The sequence below is a fragment of the Rhinolophus hipposideros genome (genome assembly GCF_964194185.1).
Source record: "Rhinolophus hipposideros genome assembly, chromosome: 8".
In the NCBI taxonomy this organism is placed as follows: Eukaryota; Metazoa; Chordata; class Mammalia; order Chiroptera; family Rhinolophidae; genus Rhinolophus; species Rhinolophus hipposideros.
Genome location: NC_138054.1, coordinates 56,578,353 through 56,601,584, shown reverse-complemented (window position 1 = coordinate 56,601,584; position 23,232 = coordinate 56,578,353). Strand labels below are relative to the sequence as shown.

The 23,232-nt window shown below is 52.3% G+C and overlaps 1 protein-coding gene across 1 annotated transcript; it reads right to left on the bottom strand.

The window, feature by feature from the left end:
- Positions 1–1,848: 1,848 nt before the first annotated feature.
- On the bottom strand, positions 1,849–23,232 carry TTC22 (tetratricopeptide repeat domain 22). Its single transcript, XM_081056471.1, has 7 exons — positions 22,557–23,232; positions 8,600–8,655; positions 8,283–8,398; positions 7,519–7,637; positions 6,082–6,243; positions 4,208–4,360; positions 1,849–3,649 (listed from the first exon to the last, which is right to left on the bottom strand). The coding sequence occupies exons 1-7, from the start codon at positions 23,121–23,123 to the stop codon at positions 3,113–3,115; spliced, it is 1,710 nt and encodes a 569-aa protein (XP_080912597.1). The 5' UTR covers positions 23,124–23,232; the 3' UTR covers positions 1,849–3,112.

Genomic DNA, 23,232 nt, shown 5'->3' with positions numbered 1-23,232 from the left:
CTGGGCTGGGGAAAGGCCACGAACAGAATGAGCATACCTGGTGTGGAGGGGGAGGGGGAACCAGCTTTGCCAGCCAAAACCTTCCGTAGCTTCCCTTTGGTCTCTCCAAGTCCCCACAGCTGGCTCACAAGCCCCTGTATAACCTGCTCTGCAGGGTCTAGCCTGTGAGCTCCCTGAAGGCAAGGGCAGGTCTATTTTCTTTGGCACTGGAGCCCCAGAGCTTGGCACTAACTTGGCATTCAACCAGTGCTCAGTAAGTACTCATTGTGTGAAGGAATGGAAGGCCTGTAGTCCTCCCGGACTTGACAGAGGTAAACTTGGCGAAGGAGGCAGCCCTGAAAGCGCAGAGACACTAGCCCACAAATCTGGAGGCAGGGTTCGAGTTTGCGTCTGTCATCCATTCATTGCTTAACCTTGGTCAAGTCTTTGCTCTCTTGTCTCAGTTTCCCAATTGCAGAATTGGAGCACTGGCCTCAGGCTGGAGAGGAGACGGAAAGAAAGCCCATGCTTTCTGGTTGAGCTCTAGACCTCAGAGGTCCTTAGGCTGCAGACCTGGCCCCCAACCTCAGCCCTGTGGACTGAGCGGCAGTCACCTGTTTGGGACTAAAGTAGCCACGTCACTGCTGTGAGTTTACTCAGTTCAACTATCCAAACTGAGCCTGTCTTGTGTGCCAAACTCAGTGCAGGGCCTTGGAGCTGAATTAGTTGAGGTTCCTGCTGTAAAGAATCCAAAGTTGGGATGGGGGTGGACAACAGATATGTTGACACAATTGTGATCCAGGGAGAAGTAATAAATGCCACACAATAGGACACAACACCCTGAGAGCTCTCCATGCATAGAAAGGGGTGATTAATGAGAGCTGGGAGGATTTGGTAAGACTTCCTGGAGGAGGCGTCTTTGAACCGAACACTTGGGATAGAAATCTCAGGGAAAAAGCCAGTAGAGGAATAAGATGTACAAAGGCACAGAAGAAAGGCAGTTTGGGAAGACAGAGACTAGTGCACTCTTCAGGTGACACATCTCCCAGGAAGGACTGCGTTCCAGAAGGCAGCACAGGATCAGGCATGTCTGGTCCACATCCTGGCTCTTCCTATACTTATCCATGAACTTGGTCAGTGTCTCAGAGTCCTCATATGTAAAATGAGGCTTATCATGCTACTCCCCAGGGCTGTTGAGAGAATTACACATATGAAGTGCCTGCCACATAGGAGGAAGTCCTGGAAATGGGGTTTATCTCTTTAGGCTTTTGGTCAATATGCAGATACCCTGAGAGACGCTACAGTCAGTGTTTGTTAGTTATTTATATGATGAGTGTGAATGAGATTATCAAACGGAAAGTTTATTGAAAAGGTTTGACAGGAGAAGGAAGCAATGCAGGGAGAAATGCATAAGGTTGGGAACAGGAAAAGCAAGGAAGGAAACAAACTGGGAAGCTGGGAAAGCAGACAAACTTCACCAGCTTCCCAATGTTCACAGCAAACTGCTGTGAATTTAGTTTGCTTAGGGAAGCAGGAGAAGAAAGAGTGGGTTTCCTGTCCTAGGAAAGGTCACAGGTCACAGGTCTGGGTAGAGAGGGATGGGGGAGAAGTGGACAGGGCTGTGTGTGCTGCTTGCTGTCTGTCACCTCCTTACTCTGCTGCAATGGAGGTGAGAACAAGGAGGGAGGGGGTAATATAACCGTCCATAGTAGTGAGTCATAATGAGCCTTGAGATGGGATTCGGGAGCCTCAGGGTGGTCTCACTGCCCAGATTTCACAGGTACCTGGAATGCCACCATGAGAGTTAGAGCATTATCCCAATGGATATCAATGCCCCATGTGATAAGTGACACAAACACTTAGCGCTTTAGTGTTAATTAGTTTATTGGTATTTTTCCAAACCTGAAAAATGTTGACAGTAAGTTTGAGGCACAAGAGAGGGGAGGCTAGGAAGTGTGGCCTTGGGCAAGCCACTTTCCTTCTAGGACTCTCAGTTTTCCCATCTGCACAATGAGATGGTTGGAGTGTGTGATTTCTAAGGACTGCACTTCTCAGTCTGTTCTCCATCTGTCACTGGAGACATGAGAAGCAATGCAGGGCTGCTGGCCTATCCCTGATTAATGTCTGAGGATCAGGGATATGAGCAAAGCAGTGAGTATAACTCTCTAAAGAAAGGAAAACGTGCAAAATAAATCACAAACCGTGATGGGGTCTTGCCATTGCAGTTATGTACAACTAGCTTTTCTGGAGTCAGGCAAGAGCTAAATCTGGACTTTTAGGTTAAGTTATCTCTTGTAGGTAGGACCACAAGAATCCAGGTTAGCCATTCTAAGATTTGGTGGCAGAGTCTAAGTCTTTGACAATAAAATTCCACACCTAAGATTCTATGAGTATGATTCCAAAAGTGTCAAATTCCAACATTTTCTTCGTTCTCTTATTGAAGGTTCAAGATTGCATGCAGGAGGCATTTCCTGACGGGTGGGGCCCCTGGGTTTCCAGAACAGGGAAGTCAAATGGGCTGTTGAACTTCATTCCAGGTTGTCCGGGGGCCTTGCAAACCACGCTAAACAAGGACGAAGTCTGCTGGAAGACTGCTGGCCAGGTAGGAAAGAGCTCTGAGCACACAGGTGTAGACCACTGGCCTGCTCCTTTACCCGCTCACTGTGCAGCCCTTTGATCTAGCCACGGCTTTTCTGGCTGGAGAGCCTGAGAACCACCCCAGTCAATTCAAATAAAGACGGATTTTTTGTAAGGGTAGAGAGTGGCTCACGGGAATACAAAGACAGCCAGCCCTGAGAGATTGCACTGGGAACCAGAAAACCGCCCAAATAGTGGCAGTTATCTTCTGTGTCTCTTAGGAGACTCGCAGCCATCTTGTTTTCTCTGCACAATTCTATCCTCCAGTCGGCAGTGTCCCGCCGGTCTCTGGCATCTGCACCCACTCTTGCTTTCCTGAATTTCGGTCCTTCTGTCTCCGTGGGCACATCAAACTGCCCTACTGTATCAATGTCCCCATTCAAATTCCTGAAAGAGAATCTGATTGGCTCCCCTCACCTGCCAGCCTATAGCAAGGAGTGCCATCTCCAGGGCCCAGACCCCGTCCAATCAGCAGCCGGCAGGGCCTCGCCATCCCTCAGAAGGAGAATGCGTGGCAGCCCCGCCGCGCGCCCGCGCCCTCCATGTCGCGTTCCATGGTCTCAAAGAGCAGCCGTACCAGCGCCAGGCGTCCCTGGGCCACCAAGGCCCGGGCCAGCCCCAGCACCTCGTGGGTGTGGCCGCGCCACACGCGCTGCAGCTCCTGGCGCAGGCGCGCCGCGGGGTACTTGCCCTGGGCACAGCGCAGCCAGGCGTCCACCTCGCGGCCCAGCTCGCCGTCGCTCAGCTGCGCCTGGCTCCACTGCGCCAGCAGCGCCTCGAGCAGGCAGCCGAAGCCCTCGGTGTGGCTGGAGCCCGCGTCGTCCAGCTCCACCGCGCGCTTGAAGCAGGCGGCCGCGTTGGCCTCCTCGCCCTTGATGCGCAGGCACTTGCCCCGCAGCAGCTGCAGCTCGGGCAGCGTGGCACCCAGCTCCGACTCACCGGCCTTGGCCAGGAAGACCAGCGCCTGGTTCAGCGCAGACTCGTCCACCGCCAGAAGCTCCTGCACCGCGTCTACGCCCATGTAGTAGTAGACCTGGGGCGGGAGAGTGGGGTGAGCCTTTCTGCCCCCTCCGTCCCCCACCTCCCCCGCCGCTGCTGTGGCTGCTCCCTGCTCAATCCGTTCCTACACTTGCTTTTAAAAAACTTCAATTCATTCATTCCCACCCTCCATCCTTCAACAATTATTCCGCGCCAATTTTGGTCCTACTGCCCTGGAAAAGGAGAGACTGTACTTCTTCTAGTTCCTGCCCCATCGCTCTTGACCACATGACGTTGAGTGAGGCACTTTCTGGGCCTCAGTTGTCTCATGTAAAATTATGATCTTGTCACCCCTTGGTAATCATTCCCTGTACGCAGAAGTCACCTCTGCGTAAAGAAGAATGGGCCGCGCTTTCTGAGTGTTTAGAAAGACCTTGGCCCTGTTCTAAACGCTACATGTGCTTTATCTCATTTAATCCTCACCAACGGCAGCAGGAGGTGGGTCCTGCTATCAGGCAGGGCCATGCCCCATGTACCTCGCTGTGTCCTCAGGTCCCGGGTCTCGCCTGGCAGAGAGTAAATAGGGTCTACCCAAGCCAAGAGACTGCCTTACCTGCCCCATGTCCAGGTAGGTCTGGAGGCCCGGGCACACCTTCACCACTTCCCCAAGGTCAGCCTTGGCACAGGCCAGGTGGTTCCTGTCAGGCACGCCTCCGAGCCCCATCTTGGCCCGCTCCAGGTGGTGCAGATAGACTCTGACGTGGATCTGCCCCCAGAGAGTCAGCTCAGGAAGATGGTCCAACCATGAACCCCCCCTCCTCTCCATCCTAAGTGAAGCCAGTCTTATTCTCAACAGCAACTCAGGAGGGTCTGTGGTACAGCAGCAAATCCTGGGACTGGCACCTAGGAGTCCTCCGTCCTAGTCCTCTGCCAACGTGGGCTAGCCACTCCCCTTTCTGGGCCTTAGGTTCCCTGTCTGTACAGTGAGGGGGGTGGATGAAGTAGGAGTCCTTCATTCATTCACCCATTCATTCAACAAATATGTACTGAGTGCCTACCGTATGCCAGGTCCTGTGCTAGGTATTGGGGGCACAATGGTGATAAGAAAGATGAGGTCCCTGCCCTGGCGTAACTTAGCATTCTAGTAGGGAGATAATCGTGAACAACAAGTTACCAGTACCATTTTGAGTGGTGGTAAGTGCTATGAAAAAATAAGCAGTGTGATGGGATCAAAGTGAGTAGGCGAGGGGGGTTATTTTAGACAGGATGGCAGTACCAATTTTGTGAGAATTCATGTAAGTGAGTGAGAATGGCAGGTGGCTCCAACTTACAAGCATCAAATTACAAATGATTCCAGATTCTTGCTTTCATGCCCACTTCCTCCCCTTTTCTCCACACTAAGAGAGTATCATGAAGTGAGGGGTTGAGAGTAGTAACTCTGGCTTTATTGCCAGTTGTATTTGGCTGGATTCCAGTGCCTCTCCCCTTATTAGCATGTGAGCTGGGGGAAATTGCTCAACTTCTGTGAGCCTCATTTTCCACATCTGAAAAATCAGTACACTAATACTTTCCTTGGGGAGTTACCATGATGATAGAGAGAATATAGTTAGGACCTAGCTAGCATATGGTAGGCACTCAGTTCATTCATTCATTCATTCATTCATTCATTCAACAAATATTCATCAAGTGCCTGCTGTGTGCCAGGCACTGTTCCAGGCATGACGATACACTAGAGAGAAAAACCATAAAATTCCCTGCCCTTGTGGAGCTTATATTTTAGTGGTAGGGAGAGATAATAAGCATAATAAATAAGCAAACAGAATGTTAGAGTGATAAGTGCTAAGAAGAAAAAGTAAACCAAGAAAAGAGGACAGAACGTTGATGAGGGGTGACATTTTCAGTAAGACGGTGCTAGAAGCTGCTTTTTCATCAAGACTTCCAGGAAGTGAGAGAGGAAGCCAATCAGACATCTGGGAGAAGAGCATTCTAGGCAGAGGTCCTAAGGGAAGATCTTGCCTCAGGAATGGCAAGGAGGCCAGTGTGGCTGGAAGAGAGGGAGCTGAGCAAGGAGTGGGCAGCGGGAGGTGCGTTAGACAGTACTTCACTGTTATCAAAGCTTTTAAGACAGGTGTTATTGTCCATCTCTTCCAGATTTAGGAAAGGAGGTTTGGAGGGGTAAGTGGCTTGCCCCAGTCCCAGAGTGATAAGTTTGTGAGGTCAGATTTCCACCCAGGTCAGTCTGACTACACTGGGTACTAAGCAAGAAGGTCACTGGCCAGGTCATTGTAGAAGGGATGCCTGCAGTGGGTGGGAGGCGCCTTCATTCTGTCACTAAATGATCGTACAGAACACAAACTGTGCCTCGATGACTCCTGAGCTCCTCTCCGCCATTAGACTCCATTGCCTTTGGACTCTGGCAACATCGTGGCCCCTGGCCCTTTTTCTCTGCTTCCCGACGGCAGCAGGAGGAGCCCACGGTTGCCTCACCTTGGCCCTTGTGTAGTACGCCTGCCAGTTGAGCTCCGGATCCCGCTGGACATCCAGGGCCATGTTGCATGTGCCAATGGCCATATCCTGCTTTCCTAGGAAGTGGAAGATTTTGGCCAGACGATTCAGGATGGGGGGCTGGTCCTTGGCAATCTCAATGGCCTGGGTAAGGGAGGAGGGGTAGGAGCAAATTATGTGTCTGGTTGTTTGCCAGAACTGGCTAAATGGTGCCTCACCTCCATGTCTCTGGGTACAGCCCTGTTACAACAATACTCTTGTTCCCCATATCCACCTGCCAGTAACCTCAGTCTTATCATGGAACCCAACACTTTGGGGTACAACTCACTGGCATTTAATTCTCGAGAGCTCAGCTCACTGCCATGTTCACGGGTCATGTCCAGTGAATCCCTCCAGACCCCAGGCAAACCCCTCATCCTCAGATATCCATATCGTGCATGCTCCCCCATTTTCCTGGGGCAGGCGGAGGAGGGGCCTGAATCCGCCTCTACCTCCCCCGTACCGACACAGTGCAGTGTTTCTACCCGGGCCAACCACTTACCCCCTATATGGTTACTGAGGCTACCTGTTCTGTGTTTGTTGCTACCTCTGAAATGGTGAGCCCTGCCCTGGCACAGAGTAGGTTCTCAAGGAGGGGCAAAGGCAGTGTGTTTGTTAAATTGGTCACAACTCTTGGAAGACTCATGAATGAGTGTTTATGCTCTGCTCTGTTCTAAGTTCTCTCATCAAAAAACTGCTCATCACCCACCAGCAAACATTAGGGACTTGCCAAATGCAGAGCACTGTGCTGAATGCACAGCTGAATGAATATTACGGGGTCCCCGGCCTTCCGGAGCCAAGTGTGGAAACTGCCACCTAACCAAGGTTCCAAGAACAAGGCTTGAACAGTACTGTCCAGTTTGGAGTGAACAGTTTTGCCCACTACCTCCTTTGTGTCTGTCAATCACCAAGAAGGTAGACAGGTCACATAATTAACAGATAGGGAGGCGTGGAGATGGAAGTGATTTGCCTTAGGGTCACATGGTCTATGGGCAGAGGGGTGAGAGCCCAGCTACACCCATCGTCTACCCACTAGGCTACTGGGAGTGGGGAGAGGCAATATGAACCAAGGCCTGAAGGGGAAAAGCCTGAGGCTATATCTGGGGAGTGGTGAATAGCTTGGAAGATGAGGCTGGAGACAGGCGGGGTTCAGACTGGGCATGGGGAGGGTCTGATTCTTAGGTGAAGAGGACTGATGACAAGGGTGCACTTGTGTTTTGTTTCGGATGGAGAGAAAGGTGTGGAGTGAGGGCACTTCCTGGATGGGCACATGGTGGGGGTTACAAGTGGGGTTGAGACCCAGAGACATAGTAGGTAAGGAGGGTGGGGTGTCAGGCTCCATCCTAGTTTGGAGAGTGGGTGTGGCTGGGGGCCATGTACCTTGCCAAAGCAGTCCAGAGGGTCGGTCCCCGAGTACCCGCAGTCGTGGACACCCATGGGGGTGGTGGAGAAGGTGTCCTTCCTCTCCAGCAGTATCCCGAGGTAGCACCAGGCCAGAGCTGTGGTAAAAAGGAGAGGGGTCTCTAGGAAGCAGCAGGGAGGAGAGCGGGAGGGGAACCACAAGGAGAGAGGGGGCCAGCTCCACCCAGGTGTCAGCCCGCCGGAAGACAGAAGGAGGGTCAGTGGCATGAAATCACCGAAGGCCACCCAGGGACCGACCGAGAGAAACAAAGATGGGGAGAGGGGGCATGTGAGTGAATGGATGAACACGCCCCAGTGCTTAATCTGTATTTACTGGGTCACTTAGGAGACCTCCCTGAAGGTGCACAGCTCCTCTGACTCCCACTATTCACCGGTTCTGAAGTTCTAGTGCCTGTCCTAGCTGTGTGGCTCTGCGAAAAAAATGACTCTCCTCCTCTCCAGCAGAGCCTTCATTACCAACCAGAAAGTGAGGATGAGAGGCTGAGATAGGGGGACTTTGTCTCTTACACTCTAGGTCATGAGGCACACACCTGGAAACATGCAGTTATAGTGTTTGTGATTGGCGTATTCACCTGTGCAAGGTGTGTGAGCGAGTATATAGGACAGTGGGTGAGGGAGAGAAATGGTCCCAACAAGGGAGGCAGTGTTAGAGGTGGAGACAATGACAGAGACAGGTGCAGGGAGAGACAGGCTGCTCTCCCACCTGTCCCTGAGGGCCCTACCTCGGTGGTGGGGGTCTGAGGACTTGAGGATTTGCCGGAGCAGGGCCAGCGTGCGGTTGAAGGCGGGCAGCCTCTTCTGCTCCTCACTGCCCAATTCCAGGAAGATGCCATCTAACCTGTGGCCAAGAAAAGGATGCAGCTGGTCGGTAGCCCCTCCCAGCTGTCCCCAGCGTGTTCTAAGTCCTCCCTACTCCTGGCCAATGGCAAGGAGGGGAACTTGGGGAGCCCTTGCCATGGAGATGGGCTCAGCCTCTCCCCTGGGTTCCAGGCCACACCTCTCCCCTCTACCATTTTGTGCCCCCACTTCCCAGGCTGACCTGATGAAGAGCGTCGCCATGGTGAAGTACCAGCCCCTTTTCTCCTCCATCGGGATCTAAGAAAGCAGAACAATCATGCTGCTGTTATTGAGGTGCTCAAGCCATTGTTCATAGATTCCCACGCTTTCTGTGAACCCCGAGAAATAGTCAGTTCCAGGGCTTTGGCCTTCAACACCCTTGGTATCATCCTGGCTCTGCCACTGACTGGCCAGGTGACCTTGGGCAAGTCACTTCAGTTCTCTGACCACAGAGGGTTTGATGAGATAACCTGTGTGAATGCCCCATGTGAGGAGACCATCACAGAGCGGGTATGGGATACATTCCCTCCCCTCCCCATCTTGCTCTCCGAGCTAAGCTTCCCAGCCCTTGCTCCCCCTACCTGTGCTCTGCTTCCCCCCACCCGGGGGCCCACACTCCACTTCTCTCTCCTGCCTTGTCCACTGGCTTCTGCCCTTTGGAGCCATTCCTCAACTCCCACCTTCCTGAGAAAGCCCCTTTGGGCATGCTGAGTGAGTTCAGCTGAAGCCCAGGACCCCCCTGAACTGTTTCCCATTGTTATTCTTGCCAACCTTGCCGTGCATTTAGACTGACTTGGGCACCAGATAAAATATTTATGCCGTTATTTATGGGAGTAGCGGCTCCTGCCTCGGGAAGGAATTTTAATGAAAACCAATAAAACCCCCAGTGCATATCAGCAGCTCTGCTTCAGGCTCCAGCCCCTCCCTCTGGATTCATCTCCTGTCTATGATCTCCAGGCCGGATTCTGCACTCACTCTCCCCCCACCCCCGCAGCCTCCTCAGCTCAGGAACCCCATCGTCTCTCCACCCCTACCCTCAGCAGCTGGGGTGAACACATTCAGTCCCACCAGCATTTCTGGGCATCTGTGGTGTGAGGCCCTATGCTGGGTGCTGTGGGGATGTGGGAATTAATGGGACCTGCACTCTGGTCCACATGGGTTCACAGTCTGGCTGGGGAAACAGACCTAGACATAAATAATGGAGCCTGAATGAGTGCATGCCTCGTGCCAGGATCCTGGCACCCACCATCTCAGTCTCACGGCAGCCTGTGAGGTAGATGTCATCCCCGTTTCACAGAGGAACATATTGAGGCTCAGAGAGGTAAAGTGACTTGCCCAAGGTCACACAGCGAGTGCATGTCAGAGCTGGGATTCGAACCCCCTTTGTTAGGCTCCAAAGGCCATGCTCCCCTCACCACACCAGGTTTCCAATAACTATAGTAGGAGGCAAAGTTTGATCAAGGCCCTGAGAGGAATGCAGACAAATGCAGCAGGACGGAAAGGCCATCCCAGCCAGAAGACTCTGAGAAGGTCTTACAGAGGGTGCGCTGCAAGGTGGGTTTTGAATAGCAATGGTACTTCAGAGGGTGGATGGGGAACAAGGGCATTCTAGATGGAGGGCTCAGCATGGAGATATGTGGGCAGCCTGTGAGCGTGGAACATGGTCTGTGTAAATGGAGTGGGGGGAGCTAACGCTGGCAAGTTTTGCTGCAGCTGTGCTGGGGAGGCCAAGGATGAGCTTGGAGGGAGGAAGAAGGAAGGAGACCTATAAGTCAGATCCTACTGAGTGAACCCGGGCCCGAGCCAGACCACCAAAAGGAGGTCCCACTAACTGCATTTCTCAGCCACTATTCCTCAAGTATCTTCCTAGGTGGCCCAGGCTGGGCAATGGGGACAGGAGAGGAAAGGCACATTCTGCCTTTAGGAGCTCCCGGTCTGGCAGGAAAGTCAGAGCCAAAGACATAGAATAAAGTAACACCAGGGGTATGGGAGGATCCAGGGGTACGCCCAAGGCTTCCGGAGAGAACGAGCTGGAACGGGGTTCTCAAGAACAGGTAGGAACCACCAAGGCAGATATGGTAAGAGAAGGCATTCCAGACAGGTGTTCCAGGAACACCATATGCAAAAGTTCAGAGATGAGTATGTTGACAGCTGCATGCAGCTCCAAGTGGCTGGAAGCCCAGCTATCAGGGGTGGGGGTTGGGTGGGAGGATGGGACAGCAGGGCTGCACTAGGAGGGGCCCCTGAGTGTCAGGCTTAGGACCTGGAGCTCATCTGCAGGGCAGCAGGGAGCCATAGAAGGGTTTAGAACTGGGGAATGCCAAAATCCAATGTGTTTTTACATTCACATCACCTTGGAGAGAAATCTTGTCACTTAGGGTGGAATACGTGTATGGGGCTTTATCTAGGAATAGGACTGTCCGGAGGAGAGAACAGCAGGCTACAGGGGTTAAAGGGCATCCTTGAGAGCTCAGTGGGGAACACTGGCCAAAGCAAAAGGCTGGGAAAGGATGCTGGATAACCTTACCTGCTGCACCTACACAGGACCTGGGATGTGGGAAGGGAACATGATTCATGGGACAACTACTGTGTGCCAAGCTGGCTGAAGGCCTGAACGTAATGTCAGAGTCTGACCATGGAAAGATTGAAGGCATGTGTGCCTCAGGCTCCCTGGCTGCTTGTAGGTGTGATGTCATGACCTCTGACCGCATGCCCACTTAGAGCTTGGCCAAACTGAGTCATGGCAGAGAGAGACAGAACCGCTCAGTTTCCTGACAAAGAGGTTTAGCTGTAAGCGGGAGGAGGTGTAGTAGATATGGGGGCTGTAATGCAAAGCGCAGAGGCTCAGGGTGGGTGAGTTACCCCTCGGAGCTGTAAAGGAAGGAGGATAATAATACAGGACTCACTGGCATTGTGAAGCAGTGCCCAGCCTGGAGTACGTGCTTTATTCATGTTTGCTCCTTCCCTGGTTTGGGATAAAGTTGAATGGAGTTAGGTGTTTCTAGGAGGCTGCTCTGTCCACTGTGGCTTATTTCAGTTCCCTGTGGGGCAGTGAGGTCTCAGGCCCTGGAGTCAGAGGCATTCTGCCTCACCCCGCTCTCCACCTCTTGCTGTGCTCCTAGGGCCGCAGATCTCCTAGGCCCCAGGCACCTTTCCCTCCTTCACAGTTCCCCAGTGTTGGAGAGTAATGTGGTGTCCTCAGGGCTCTCCCTGGTTCGTAGCCACTCTCTTGTTTGGTATTCAGACTACTAGAAATTAAATCATATGCCCAAACCACACAGTTAGTACATGGCAGAGCTAGGACTTAAACTCATGCCTTCATAGTCCTAGCTCCAAGCCTTGTCCACAACACTCAGTTATCTCAATCAATCTCCTTATTATATCTCTGAGGACACTAAGACCACAGAGGTGAAGCAACTTATCAACGGTCACACAGTAGTTAGTAAATACCAGGGCTTAAAACGCAGGGGTTCACTACCACTCTGACTTTCTTGAGTAATTCGAGTCTGGTTATGGTTTGTACTAAGCAAGCAATACTACCACCTGGTGGCAGTGTACCTGAATTGCAGGGGCAACTCCTAAATTTATTCTCTTCCTTCCCATTCAATTTGAAGGCTAAATCTGATTTTCAGAAAAGTACCTAGCTGATTGACAACTGTTCGACAATTCCCAAACATAGTCCCTCCTTCGATTCCCACTTAAGAGTTACCTTTGCAGGAGGGCTTATAGGATTGCAGATACAGAACGGTGTTCATTGTATAAATGGACCTGGTCTGAATACTTGCTGTGCCTGAGGTTAAATCCTCTATCCCTGTATGAAGCTGGTGGAGGGTGTTCACTCTGCTGCACAATTTTGTCCCTGAAATAGGCTCTCTCTTTAAAATCCCTCTGGTTGTAACTGAAGCAGCAGCTGAAGCTGTTACCAGGGGCAACCTGGCAAGCCACGGTGCGTTAAATTAAATTAAACAGGCCTCTGACTGCTCCTTCCCCTCCCGGAGAAGGGAGGGGCTGTTCCAACTCTCTCCTGGAGAATAAAGTTGCTGTGAAACCTCTTAGCTGCAAGGAATTCACTTTCAGAGTTGATGGCTCCCAGAGGCAAGATGTTTGGAGGCAGCGTGGGAGGGGCTGAAAGGACCTCTGGCAGTAGAGCAGTGTTTACTGAGGGCCTGCTGGTGTGGGAATCTGGGCAGGACGCCCCCCTTTTTCTCTCATTTCATCCTCCTCATGACCCTGTGAGCTGGGGTTCTGGGGTCCACGAAAGGGGGCTGGCCGGCATGTGAGTCAGCCGAGGCTTCCAGCTGGAGGGGTCTCAAATTAGGCTGCTGCTCGGTGGCAGATCTGCAGGAGGAGACAGGGCAAGGCTCAGGCTCCAGCACTGACCCTGGAGTGAAATCCTTAGACCCTGGTACTAACTGAAGGTGAGAGGGAGAGACAGAGCTCAGGTGAGGTGTTCCCAGGACATTTCCCAGATCCTCTGAGGCCCTCACTACTATTTCCCTCATTTTAAAGATGAAAAAAACCGAGCCTCAAAGAGTCGTATAGACTTGCCTACTTAACCTGATATTTCAGGCCAGGTCTCCCTGCCTTCAAGTTCGTGTTCTTCCCACGACACTTATCACTTACAATGTGCACTCACACAGATCCCATGTGATCCTCAGAACATTCTGTGTGGAATGCACAGTGGGTTATCATAACCCTCTTAGTAGAGATGGGAAAAATGAGGTGAAACAATGTCCTCAAAGTTACACGGCCATTGTAAAAGCCTGGACTGAAACCTGGAAATGGTGCCTTCCCCCCCACTATGCTAATAACAGCACATTTTATGGAGCACATGCTACGCACCAGGCACATAATTTGCATGTGTTAACACCTTTGACCCTCTCCAGGGTTACCTATGAGGTAGAGACTATTATTAGCCTGATTTTACGAATGAGGCACCTTGGCCCAGATGGCACAGCTAGAAGGTAGCAGAGCTGGGAACTCAGCAGCTTAGCCTGAGTCCCTGCACCCAACTACCCTACACTAGTGGTTCTCAAAGTGTGGTCCCCGGGCCAGCAGCATCACCGTCACCTGGGAATTTGAGACAAGTGCCGATTCTTGGCTCACTGAGTCAGAACTCTGTGGGTGCGGTCCAGCAACCTGTGTTTTAACAGGCCCTCTGGTGCACCCTTGGCTGAGAACCACTGTGCTCTGCTGTTGCTGTCCCACCCTGCGGGTGGCCAGCGAAAACAGGATGGCCGGTAGATCTCTTTTTAAATGAGCCAAAGGATCAGAAATTGTGATCCTCAGGGAAGCCTGCAGACCAAAGCTGCTACAGCTGTATGAGTAAGTGACAAAGGTGGGTGATCTGGTAGAACCTGCAGAGACTACGGGTAGTAGGACGAGGCTAGGCCATTACAGAGCAGATTTTTGTTAACTTGGGGCATTAGGATGGATCTTAGCCATTCCACTTACTTCAAAAGGTGGCTCCCAAAGAATGAAATGTTGGGGGCAGGGCTATTTTAAAGGATTTCAATAGAAGATCTTTTAGCACATCAATGGCTTGGGATTCTATGTGCCTCTGAATAGGCTACACAGAGACCTTGTTGGTTCTTAAGGAAAATATTTGCCTTGCAGTTTGAACTTTGCCCCATGACACTGCACTCTACATTTGTGAGTCAGTTTCTGAGAACTGACTACTTTTCTCTGAAGGGAGGGGGAATGAGAAGGAGGCAAAAGAAGGAACATTTTTCGAGCATCGGCTATCCACGGGGCACGTTAGGGCATCGTAGCACTAAATCCTCACAGCAGCCTGAGAAGGTAGTAACGCAGCCTTTTCCTTTAACTGATAAGGAAACAGAGGCTAAGAAAAAAGCCATGGACCAGCCCCGACCCACAGCTCAGGGTGGAAGTGCCAGGATTCAAGTTCAGATCTGCCTCCCTCCACCGCCCCTGCCCTATTTCCAGCTCATCAGCCGACACTCTGAAGGCTGACACTGCAGAAAGAGAAGTCACAAGGTGGCAGGCCTCAGGAATATGTTCTTCCTGCACAACTGGAATGTCCTCTGTGATGACACAGAGCTGCCTCGCTGCTTTGCACACTGAGTCCTGGCTCCACGCCCCCCTGGGCTGGCCCTGCCACCTGTGGGGGCATGTACAGAAAGACAAGAGCAGAGGCTTTCTCCTCCCCTACCCAGCTCCTGTCTCAGCCAGTGTGGGGAGTAAACAGAGGCATGGGATTGGAGGCCCACCCCCTGACTCTCCCTCCCCCAGGGATTCTAGAAAGGCAGCCACTGGCCCAGCCTGGACCTCAGCTTTTGCACCTACGAGTGGGGATGATCTCCTTGGCCTGTCCGTGTTACAGGTTTGTTGGTGGTGAATCTGACCAGCAGAGGGGCTTTGAAGAATGGGTGCTGTGCCATGGAAGTTATGCATCTTTGTCTTGGGTTCCCTGGACAGCTCTGTGTGGATCTTAAGATTTGAGTAGATCACTGCAGCTCTCTTGTCACCACCTATCTGGTCCTACCGTGGTTCCCCCAAAATAAGACCTAGCCGGACAATCAGCTCTAATGCGTCTTTTAGAGCAAAAATTAATATAAGACCCAGTATTATATTATATTACATGTATTATATTATATTATACCCGGTGTTATGTTATGTTATGTTATGTTATGTTATGTTATGTTATGTTATGTTATGTTATGTTATGTTATGTTATATTAAAGACCCAGTCATATATTATAGTAAAATAAGACCAGGTCTTATATTAATTGTTGCTCCAAAAGATGCATTCAAGCTGATAGTCTGGATAGGTCTTATTTTTGGGGAAATACAGTAGGTCTGCCATGCAAACACAGGGCCTGTGGGTCATCTTTGCTTTGCACTGGTTTCCCAGACTTGCAGAACTGCATTGAGCCACTTCTCTATTCCACTGTCCCTAGAGAAAAGGGACCCTGTGTAGTCCTGGGTTGAAATCCAGCCCTAGCACAAGTAGAAGCTGGAGAAGTATCTTGCCCTTTATAGTAATAACAGTGATGCCTGAGTTTTCTCAGCTCCTCCCATAGATATATGCGGTGTGTACTCTTAACATACTTTCTTCTCTCTGTAAAAGAGGCAGGTGGGCCAGATGATGCTAAAGGCAGTTTTGACTCTGGGGTCCTGTATCAATGAGGAGGGGAGACCTAGTTCCCAAACTTGCCAGGTAAGCAGGGAGAACAGCCACCAGCAAACTCAGAAGGTGCTGAGATGCAAATGTGAGTGTCAACAAGGCCATGAGAAGGCTGGAGCCAGAGCCTTAGCAAAGATGTCCTTCAGCCTGGGCTTTATGTCTGAGAGACCTGAGTTCAGTTCTGGCCAGCCACTCATGGCGGTGTGCCCTTAGGGAAGTCTTTACACTTCTCTAAGCCTTAGTTTGCTCATCTGTAGAATGGGGTTAATACCGGTTCTGATTTCTTAGCATTTCTGTGAGGATCAAGTGAGATAATGAAAAGCACCTTTGGAACAGTACCTAGCTCATCACCCACTGGTCATCCATCTCCTTTTCTAACTGTATCAAATGAAACCAGATTTGCAGTTGTGTGTAGTCGTGTGTGTGTGTGTGTGTGTGTGTGTGTGTGTGTGTATTTGCAAGCACCATGGGAGGATAAACCCTGCCTATGATCTCAGAAGCTGGAGATACACTCTTAAGTCCACATTCCCCACATTCCCCAAGCTGTGGTTTCCCACCTCTGTAGGTGTGTTTATGCATTTTCTTCTGCCTGCTTTGTTCCTTTCCCCACTTCTCCACTTCCCAAAGTCATTCCTGTCCCTGAAATCACCCTGGCCACCACCTTAGTTCAGCCCCCTCATTTCACGAAGGAAGAAACAGAGGCCCCAGGAGGGGAGGTGACTTGCCCAATGTCCCACAGAAACCCAAACTGGCCACTGACTCTGAGTAGGGTCTTCCGCAATGTCACTGTTCTTTTCCCAAGGCTGGTTCTGGACCAGGATGAGGGAAACTGCAGGAAGAGGAGGGGGAAGCAGAGAGGGGGGCAGGAGCTCACTTAGAAAGAGAGTCTGGGTCCTATGCGTCCTTGGCCCTGGCAGCAGGAGATGAGGACAATAAGCTTGCATTCATCACTAGTTTGCTGGAGCGGGGTCTGTTCTCTGTGCCCCCAATTACTCCCTCCATACCCCTGTCAGGCTGGTCCTACTGTGTCCATTTCACAGAGGAAGACATGAACACTCAGAGAGCTTAAACAACTGGCCCAGGTCACCCAGCACTTGGCTGGCAGAGCAGGGATCCCTGTAGCCCATAGAGTCCCACACTGACACTCTGACGGGGGTCCCCCTGCATCTGCCCTACACAGTACACCGGAGTTGCCAGTGTCTTGGGGCAGCTCTGGTGCTGGGAGAAGAGGGGAGAATAAAAAGGAAGGCTGAGGGAGGTGGGGGGGGCACGTGGGCAGAAGGGTATGTATGTGCGGGGGTGGGGGGACCCTGGGATTGCTGAGCAGCCATGCCCTCAACCTTCCTGCTAGATCCCCACCCCCTGGGTGTGGTGATTAATTGGAATGTCCACACCTTTGTTTGCGGGGCTGGCCTACCTGCACTGCTTCCCTCCTCGCCTGCCCCTGCTGGCAGGGTGAACTCTGGTACAATGGGTCACTTTGCACAAGTCACTTCCCTCCCTGAGCCTGTTGGGTCCTTGGCACGATACCCAACTGGCAGTGTGTCTGTGAAGTCTGAATAAAAATCGGGGGCACCAATGAATGTAAAATTCTGAGCTCAGGGCCTGGGCACAGGCTGGATGAATGGCACCCACCTCAGTGGCGGTCCCTGTTATCACCGGGGCCTGCCCTGGGCTGTGAGGAGGGTGAAGGTTCAGCAAGTGTGCATGTGTTAAACCACCAAGATTCTGGGAAAGGGGGGAGAAGCTCAAATAACTGAGTTAGCTTGGAACGGGAATGTTACTTTTCTAGAGAAATATAAATGCGTATTACCTTATTTACCAAAAAAAAAAAATAATAATAGGGATTTTAAGACTTAAAATTCAGTTACTCAACTAAATTAAATTTGACAGTAATCACAAACTCCTCCTGGGTGTCCAGCTCTGGGTTAGACACTAGTTGGTGGGGGATGACAGGAGGAGGTTCAAAGCAGAGGGCTCACCCTCTAGGGGGCAAATCCCTTGCAGATAAGCCAGCGGCTGGGAATAGTTCTGTTAAAAAGCAAGAGCAAAGCCCTGTGTGGCCAGAGGGTGGGCAGGGTGAAGGGATGGGCCCCGAACATGATCTGCAGCCTGCCTGGAGCCTTTCACATTAATCCTCACAGCAAACCCTGTGAGACAGCTGTTAGAGTCCCATTGTGCAGATGAGGAAAATGAGGCTCAGGGAAGTGATATGACTTGCCTGTAAGCCAACTGGTGATGGAGGCAGAATTTAAACCTGGTCTGTCTAATTCTAACGTGTATGCTCTTAATACCCACCCCAAACTTGAGAGTTGTCACCAAGAATCCATCTGTGTGTGTGCACGCGCGTGTGTGTGTGTGTGTGTGTGAGGAATGACAGATGAAAACAATCTGCCTCATCATATTTTTGTAACTTGAGAAAGAAGAAAGGGAGGGAATGAAGAGCCGAGAAAGGAAGTCACAAACACTCACCCACACAAACACTCTGCTTATTTTTGGATTATGGGCCAAATTATTAACTTTTACAATGTTTTCTCTTGTAATTTTAGTCAGTAGAGGAGCACTTGCTCATTGATTCTTCACCTGCTCTTTATCCTTTGAGCTCCAGGGACCTCTCCCTGCCTGGGACAGTTCCAGCCCCTTTAGGATGGAAAATCTCTTGGAACTGGAGCATGAGGTGGGTCAGACCACTGGCTGCCCACCCCCAGCTGTGCTCCTGTGGGTGGCAACCCTTTCAATTGGGGGTCCCACCTCTTCCTTTCCTGGCCGTCATCCTTCCCCACCCTGGTGATATATGGAAATCCACCTTCTCTTTCTCAACACTTCCTCCACCTCAGATTTCCAGGAGGCGGTCTGTGAGGGGTCTCTCCTCACCACCCCACCAGCCATCTGCACTATACTTAATTGCACCCCCACTTCTTGGCCTCTCCAGAAAGAGCAAAGGCTTTGACATCAGACAGAGTGGAGTGGATTCAGCTGCTACATACTAGCTCTGTAACCTTGGGCAAGTTACTTAACCTGGCGATGCCTCAGTTGCCCCACCTGTAAAAGGGGGTCAGAGGGTTCTTGTGAGGACAAAGATAAAGTCTGGAAGGCACCCACAGAAACTATTCATAAATATTACTGTGTGAAGCTGTGTGTTATATGCAGGAAGGCTTCAAGGGGGAGGTGACATCTGAGCTAGGTTTTGATGGATGGAGTCTGCTTTCTAGGCACCGGGAACAGAAGCTGTGTAGGGAGGTAGGAAACAGCACAGCATGTCTGGAGAAGGATAAGTAGTTTAGAATTCCTGGGGATAAGGTTCAGAGGAAATAAGAGGAATGCAGGTGAAGAGGAGGGCAGGAACCAGATTTCAGAGGCCACAGAGCAGTTCTTTGGGGCCATCACGTGCTCTTCCCCGTGAAGCTCTGGCTGCCCTCTTTCCAGGCCTCATCCACTGCTACCGTACAGCTGCCACCAAAGCCCTCAGGTCTGCAGGCCCCTCCACAGGCCCTCGGCTGGGAGTGCCCTTACCTTCTTCTGCCAGTCTACTCCTGCCTCTTCCAGAAGCCTCCCTCAGTCCCTTGTGCAGAAAGGAATTGTGCCTTCTCTGAAACTCAGTCACTGCCACTCTACCCCCAGGGTCTGGACTCTCCAGGTCACTGCTGACTCCAACATTGGTCCTGATGTCCCCAAAGTACACATCCCTTGTCAGCCTCTGGGGGCTTGTTTTTGGTTCAGAAAATATGGTCATTGGCATACAGCACTCAAAGATGATTGTCACATGGCACAGGCCATGTAATGAATGCCTGTGACCTCAGTTAGCTGGAGGCACATCTCTGACTTGTCCCTTTGACTCCTGCTCCCAGAGGAAGGGCTCAGACAAAACTAGTTAATGAAGGAACAAATGTTTACTCCTCCCTTTGTCCATGAGCTTCTTAAGACAGGGCCTCGCACACAGTAAGTACTTAATAAATGTTAAGATGCTGAGTATATGCCTCTGAGACATGCCCAGAATTGACCAGTCTATGGGCACTTTCACCCCATGATTCAGTTGGGTAATCACAGTAAACTGAGGCAGAGATCAATATTGTTTAATATTCATGAGGCAGACACTGAGGCTAGAGATGAAAAGTGACTTGTCCATATTCACACAGAAAAATAATAAGCGGCTTAAACTCAAGCCGTAACTATAATGAACTCATTGTCATTATTCTGACTACAGCTACTTCTTGAGCACCTACTCTGTGCCAGCTACTTTATAAGCATGATCTCTTCTAATTCTCAGATGATAAAATGAGGGGACTCCAAATCGCCACTTTCTCCTGGGATTTGTTGGAGGTGGCTGACCACAGCTGCTTTGTTCAGACCTGGGGAGCAGCAGCTGGGCCAGGCCAAGGACACAGCACAGAACCTGGAGGGCACTTCCCACCTAATGCAATCAGCTCCCTCCCTGGAGCGCTGGGCATTGTCCTGCTTGACATTCTTCTGGCTGGGAGGTCACTCACTGAGCAGGTGGCTTCTGCTATGGCTGGGCTGCCTGGTGGCAGGGAGGGAGGAGCTGGCCTTCATTCCATCCCTGTGCCCAAATCTCTGCCTCCCTGCTTGCCTCCTCCAGGAAGCTCTCCCTCAGTGAATCTTGGAGACCACCCAGCCCCCTTCTCTGTGCCCCTTTCACAGATGGGGAAACCACAGCCCAGACAGGAGAAGGCCTCACTGTGGGCCTCCTGCTCCCTGCCCAGGGCTCTTTAGGCCCCACTCTACTGCCATAACCACACTTGGTATACATGATGCCTGCCATGTTTACCACTGAGGGCAGCTGGCACTTAGGGCCTCAGGCTCAGGCTTTAAAACAGGAGACCTGGGTCCTGTTGGCCCCACACCATGGTCACAGCTATGTCCAGCGTGCGGCCGAGGTGATTCTCCCAGGCTGGGAGAAGCACGGGTCATTTGAGATTCTACTGTCTTAATGCAGGCTCTAGCCCAAGTGTTTTCCAAGCATCAGCTCTTAGTTATGACATCAACCAGATGAGAATGTCCCCATTTCACAGATGAGGAAGCTGAGGACATAGTTTTATCCGTATACCCATCTTACAGAGAGGGAAATGGAAGCTCAGAGTGCTAAGGACCGACTGGAGGTGAGAGAGCATGGGGGACTCGGGAGTTGGACCTGGACCATCTGACCCAGAGTCTACTGTCTTAACCTCCACACTGCGCTGCTCCCCTTAAGTCAAGTCTGTGCCCTCCACCCTGCACCTGCTGAAGTCTGGACACCACATTTCCTCTCTGAAGCCATAAGCTTTGGTGGGAAAAGCTCCAAAAGGATGTGGAGAGCCTTTGTGAATGGAGCGCTGTGTGAGGGCTTGTTGTTATTTAAATATCACAGATCTAAACCATTACAGAATGTCACCATTATCAGCTCAACCCTGCCTGTGCTGTGCCTTCGCAGAAAAGCCATGGTACCTCTCTGAACTGAGGTTTCCTCTTCTGTAAGTGGAGGACAATACCCTCTACATCATTTGTCATCCAATGCAGGTCACCTTTGAGATGGCCCCCAGTGACTCCCACCTCCTAGGATTCATGCCCTGTGCAATCTCCTCCCTTTGAGTGTGGGCTAGACCTACTGACTCACTTCTACTGAACAGAATGTAGCAAAAATGATGGGCTGTCCATGTGGCAAGGACCTGACGGAGGTCTCTGGCTATGGCCAGTGAGAAACTCAGTCCTGCCAAGAGCCATGTGAGTAAGCTTGGAAAGAGGCACCCCGCTAAGCCACACCTAGATTCTTGACTCACAAAAACCCCGAGATAATAAATGCTTATTGCTTTAAGCTGCTAAGTTTTGGAGGGTATTTATCATGCAGCAATAGGCAACTCATATGCCTAGTATTTGTCTATTTACTGCCAGGTCCTATGCTGCACATGCGTTCAATCCAGATACATTAGTTGAGTGCCACTGTGTAGCAGGCACTGTGCCAGGTATTGGGTTTATAGTGGGAAACCAGACAGATGTCGTCCCCACTCTCAAAGTCCTCAAGGTTGAGATGGGCAGACAGGCTTGTAAAAGGATAGTGTGAGCAGTGCTATGGGAGCCCAGCGAAGGCACCTGGCCTGGAGAAGCCAGTGCAGGAGATGTCTGAGACTGAGGAGGACCTTCCAGGCAAAGGTGAATAGAGGGCACCTCAGAAAGAGGCTGAGAGTCTGGCAAAGTGGGTTCTGAAGAGACCTATCCCAGAGGGAACAAAAAGGAGACAATGGGAAAAGCCTGGCTGGAAGGGGGAACATGGCAGAAGGAGGGCAGAGATCACAGAGGGCCTCAAACACCCACCCCAGAGCCTTGGACTTAGCTGCCAGGCAGTGGGGAATCACTGGGGGTTAAAAGCAGCTGAGGGACATGGCCAACAAGACTGAGCCACACGGCACTGGCAGCAGGACGGAGGACAAGGCAGAAGGGTCAAGCCAAAGGGCAGGAACCCAGGCAGGATGATGGTGACTACACGGGTCCAGGCAGGGAATGACAGAGGCTGGGCTGGCAGAGGGAAGCTGGAGAGGAGGGGATAGACCTCAGCGATAAGAGGAGGTGGAATGGGCAGGATTGGAGGTCTGAATGGATGGGCATGGAGGGTGAGGGGAAGAGAGGAAGTAAGAATGCCTCCGGAGCTTCTGGTGGGATGTCCGGTTCTGCCTTTTCCTTAGGTGGGTGTGCACAGGCACATAGACAGGTACTTGCCGAGAGGAGCGAGATGACAGGGGTGAGTTGGCCAAGTTGAGTTTGGGGTGTTGCCAGAAGAGAAACCTTATTAGGCTGCCCTGATAGGAAGCGGGTCCACCTCTAGCCCAGCAGAGCAAAGCTACAGACTTGGTCTGGGACCCGAGGAGGGGCGGGGAGGGGGCGAGTTGCTGGAGGGGAGAGGCACATTGAGAAGGTCCTCTGGGAGCCAAAGGGCCAGGGTTTGGGAGTCTGGGGGTGCAGGGCAGGGCCATCCGTGCAGACGTCAGGGGCCAGGACCGCAGCCGGGGGCGGGGTCACCCACCTGCTGCCCGTAGCTCAGCGCCTTGTCGTAGAGCGCGATGCCGGCCGCCAGAACCCGCGCGCGCTCCTCGGGGCGCGCACAGCCCACGTCGAAGCCGTGCGCATAGCCCTGCTCCGCCAGGCAGCGCGCGGCCCGCAGCTGGGGGTCCCCGGGGGCCTGTGGGGCGGCCGCCAGGCCCATGAGGCTGGGAAGCCTCCCGGCGCAGCTCTCCTCCTCGTCGTCCTGCCCCAGACGCCCGTACACATGTGCCAGATTGGCCCAGGCGTTGAGGTTGCCCGGGTCCTCAGCCGCCACCTCGAGGAAGCGCTCGCGGGCCTCGTGCAGCTCGTCCAGGTGGCAGGCGAAGGTGCCCAGGAGGTGGCGCACGGCCAGGCGCTGCCCGCCGGCCGCCAGCGGGAGCTCCTGCCGCAGCGCGTCCAGCTGCAGCTTCAGGGCGCGGGCGCGGAGCGGGGCCGGCGAGCGCGGCTCGAAGTTCAGCTGCATCTGCAGGTGGAAGTGGCCGGGGAGGAAGTCCAGGGCGTCGATGAGGGCGTCCAGGGCCTCGGCCTCGGCCCCGGGCTCTGCCATGTCTGCCCCCTGCTCCCTGGGCCTCGGCCTCGCCGTGGGGGCCGCGGAGGGCCGTGTGGGGGCGACCCCCGAGCGAGGCCGGCGCTCGGAGGCCCAGGGCCCGGCGCCT

Bases quoted from the DNA above. Each gene is read 5' to 3' on its own strand.
- TTC22 (XM_081056471.1), bottom strand. From the start codon at position 23,123: ATGGCAGAGCCCGGGGCCGAGGCCGAGGCCCTGGACGCCCTCATCGAC. The intron at 8,399-8,599 runs GTCAGCCTGGGA...TCTTGGCCACAG, and splicing joins ATGGCGACGCTCTTCATCAG to GTTAGATGGCATCTTCCTGG. The intron at 6,244-7,518 runs GTACATGGCCCC...TCCCTTACCCAG, and splicing joins CTCTGGACTGCTTTGGCAAG to GCCATTGAGATTGCCAAGGA.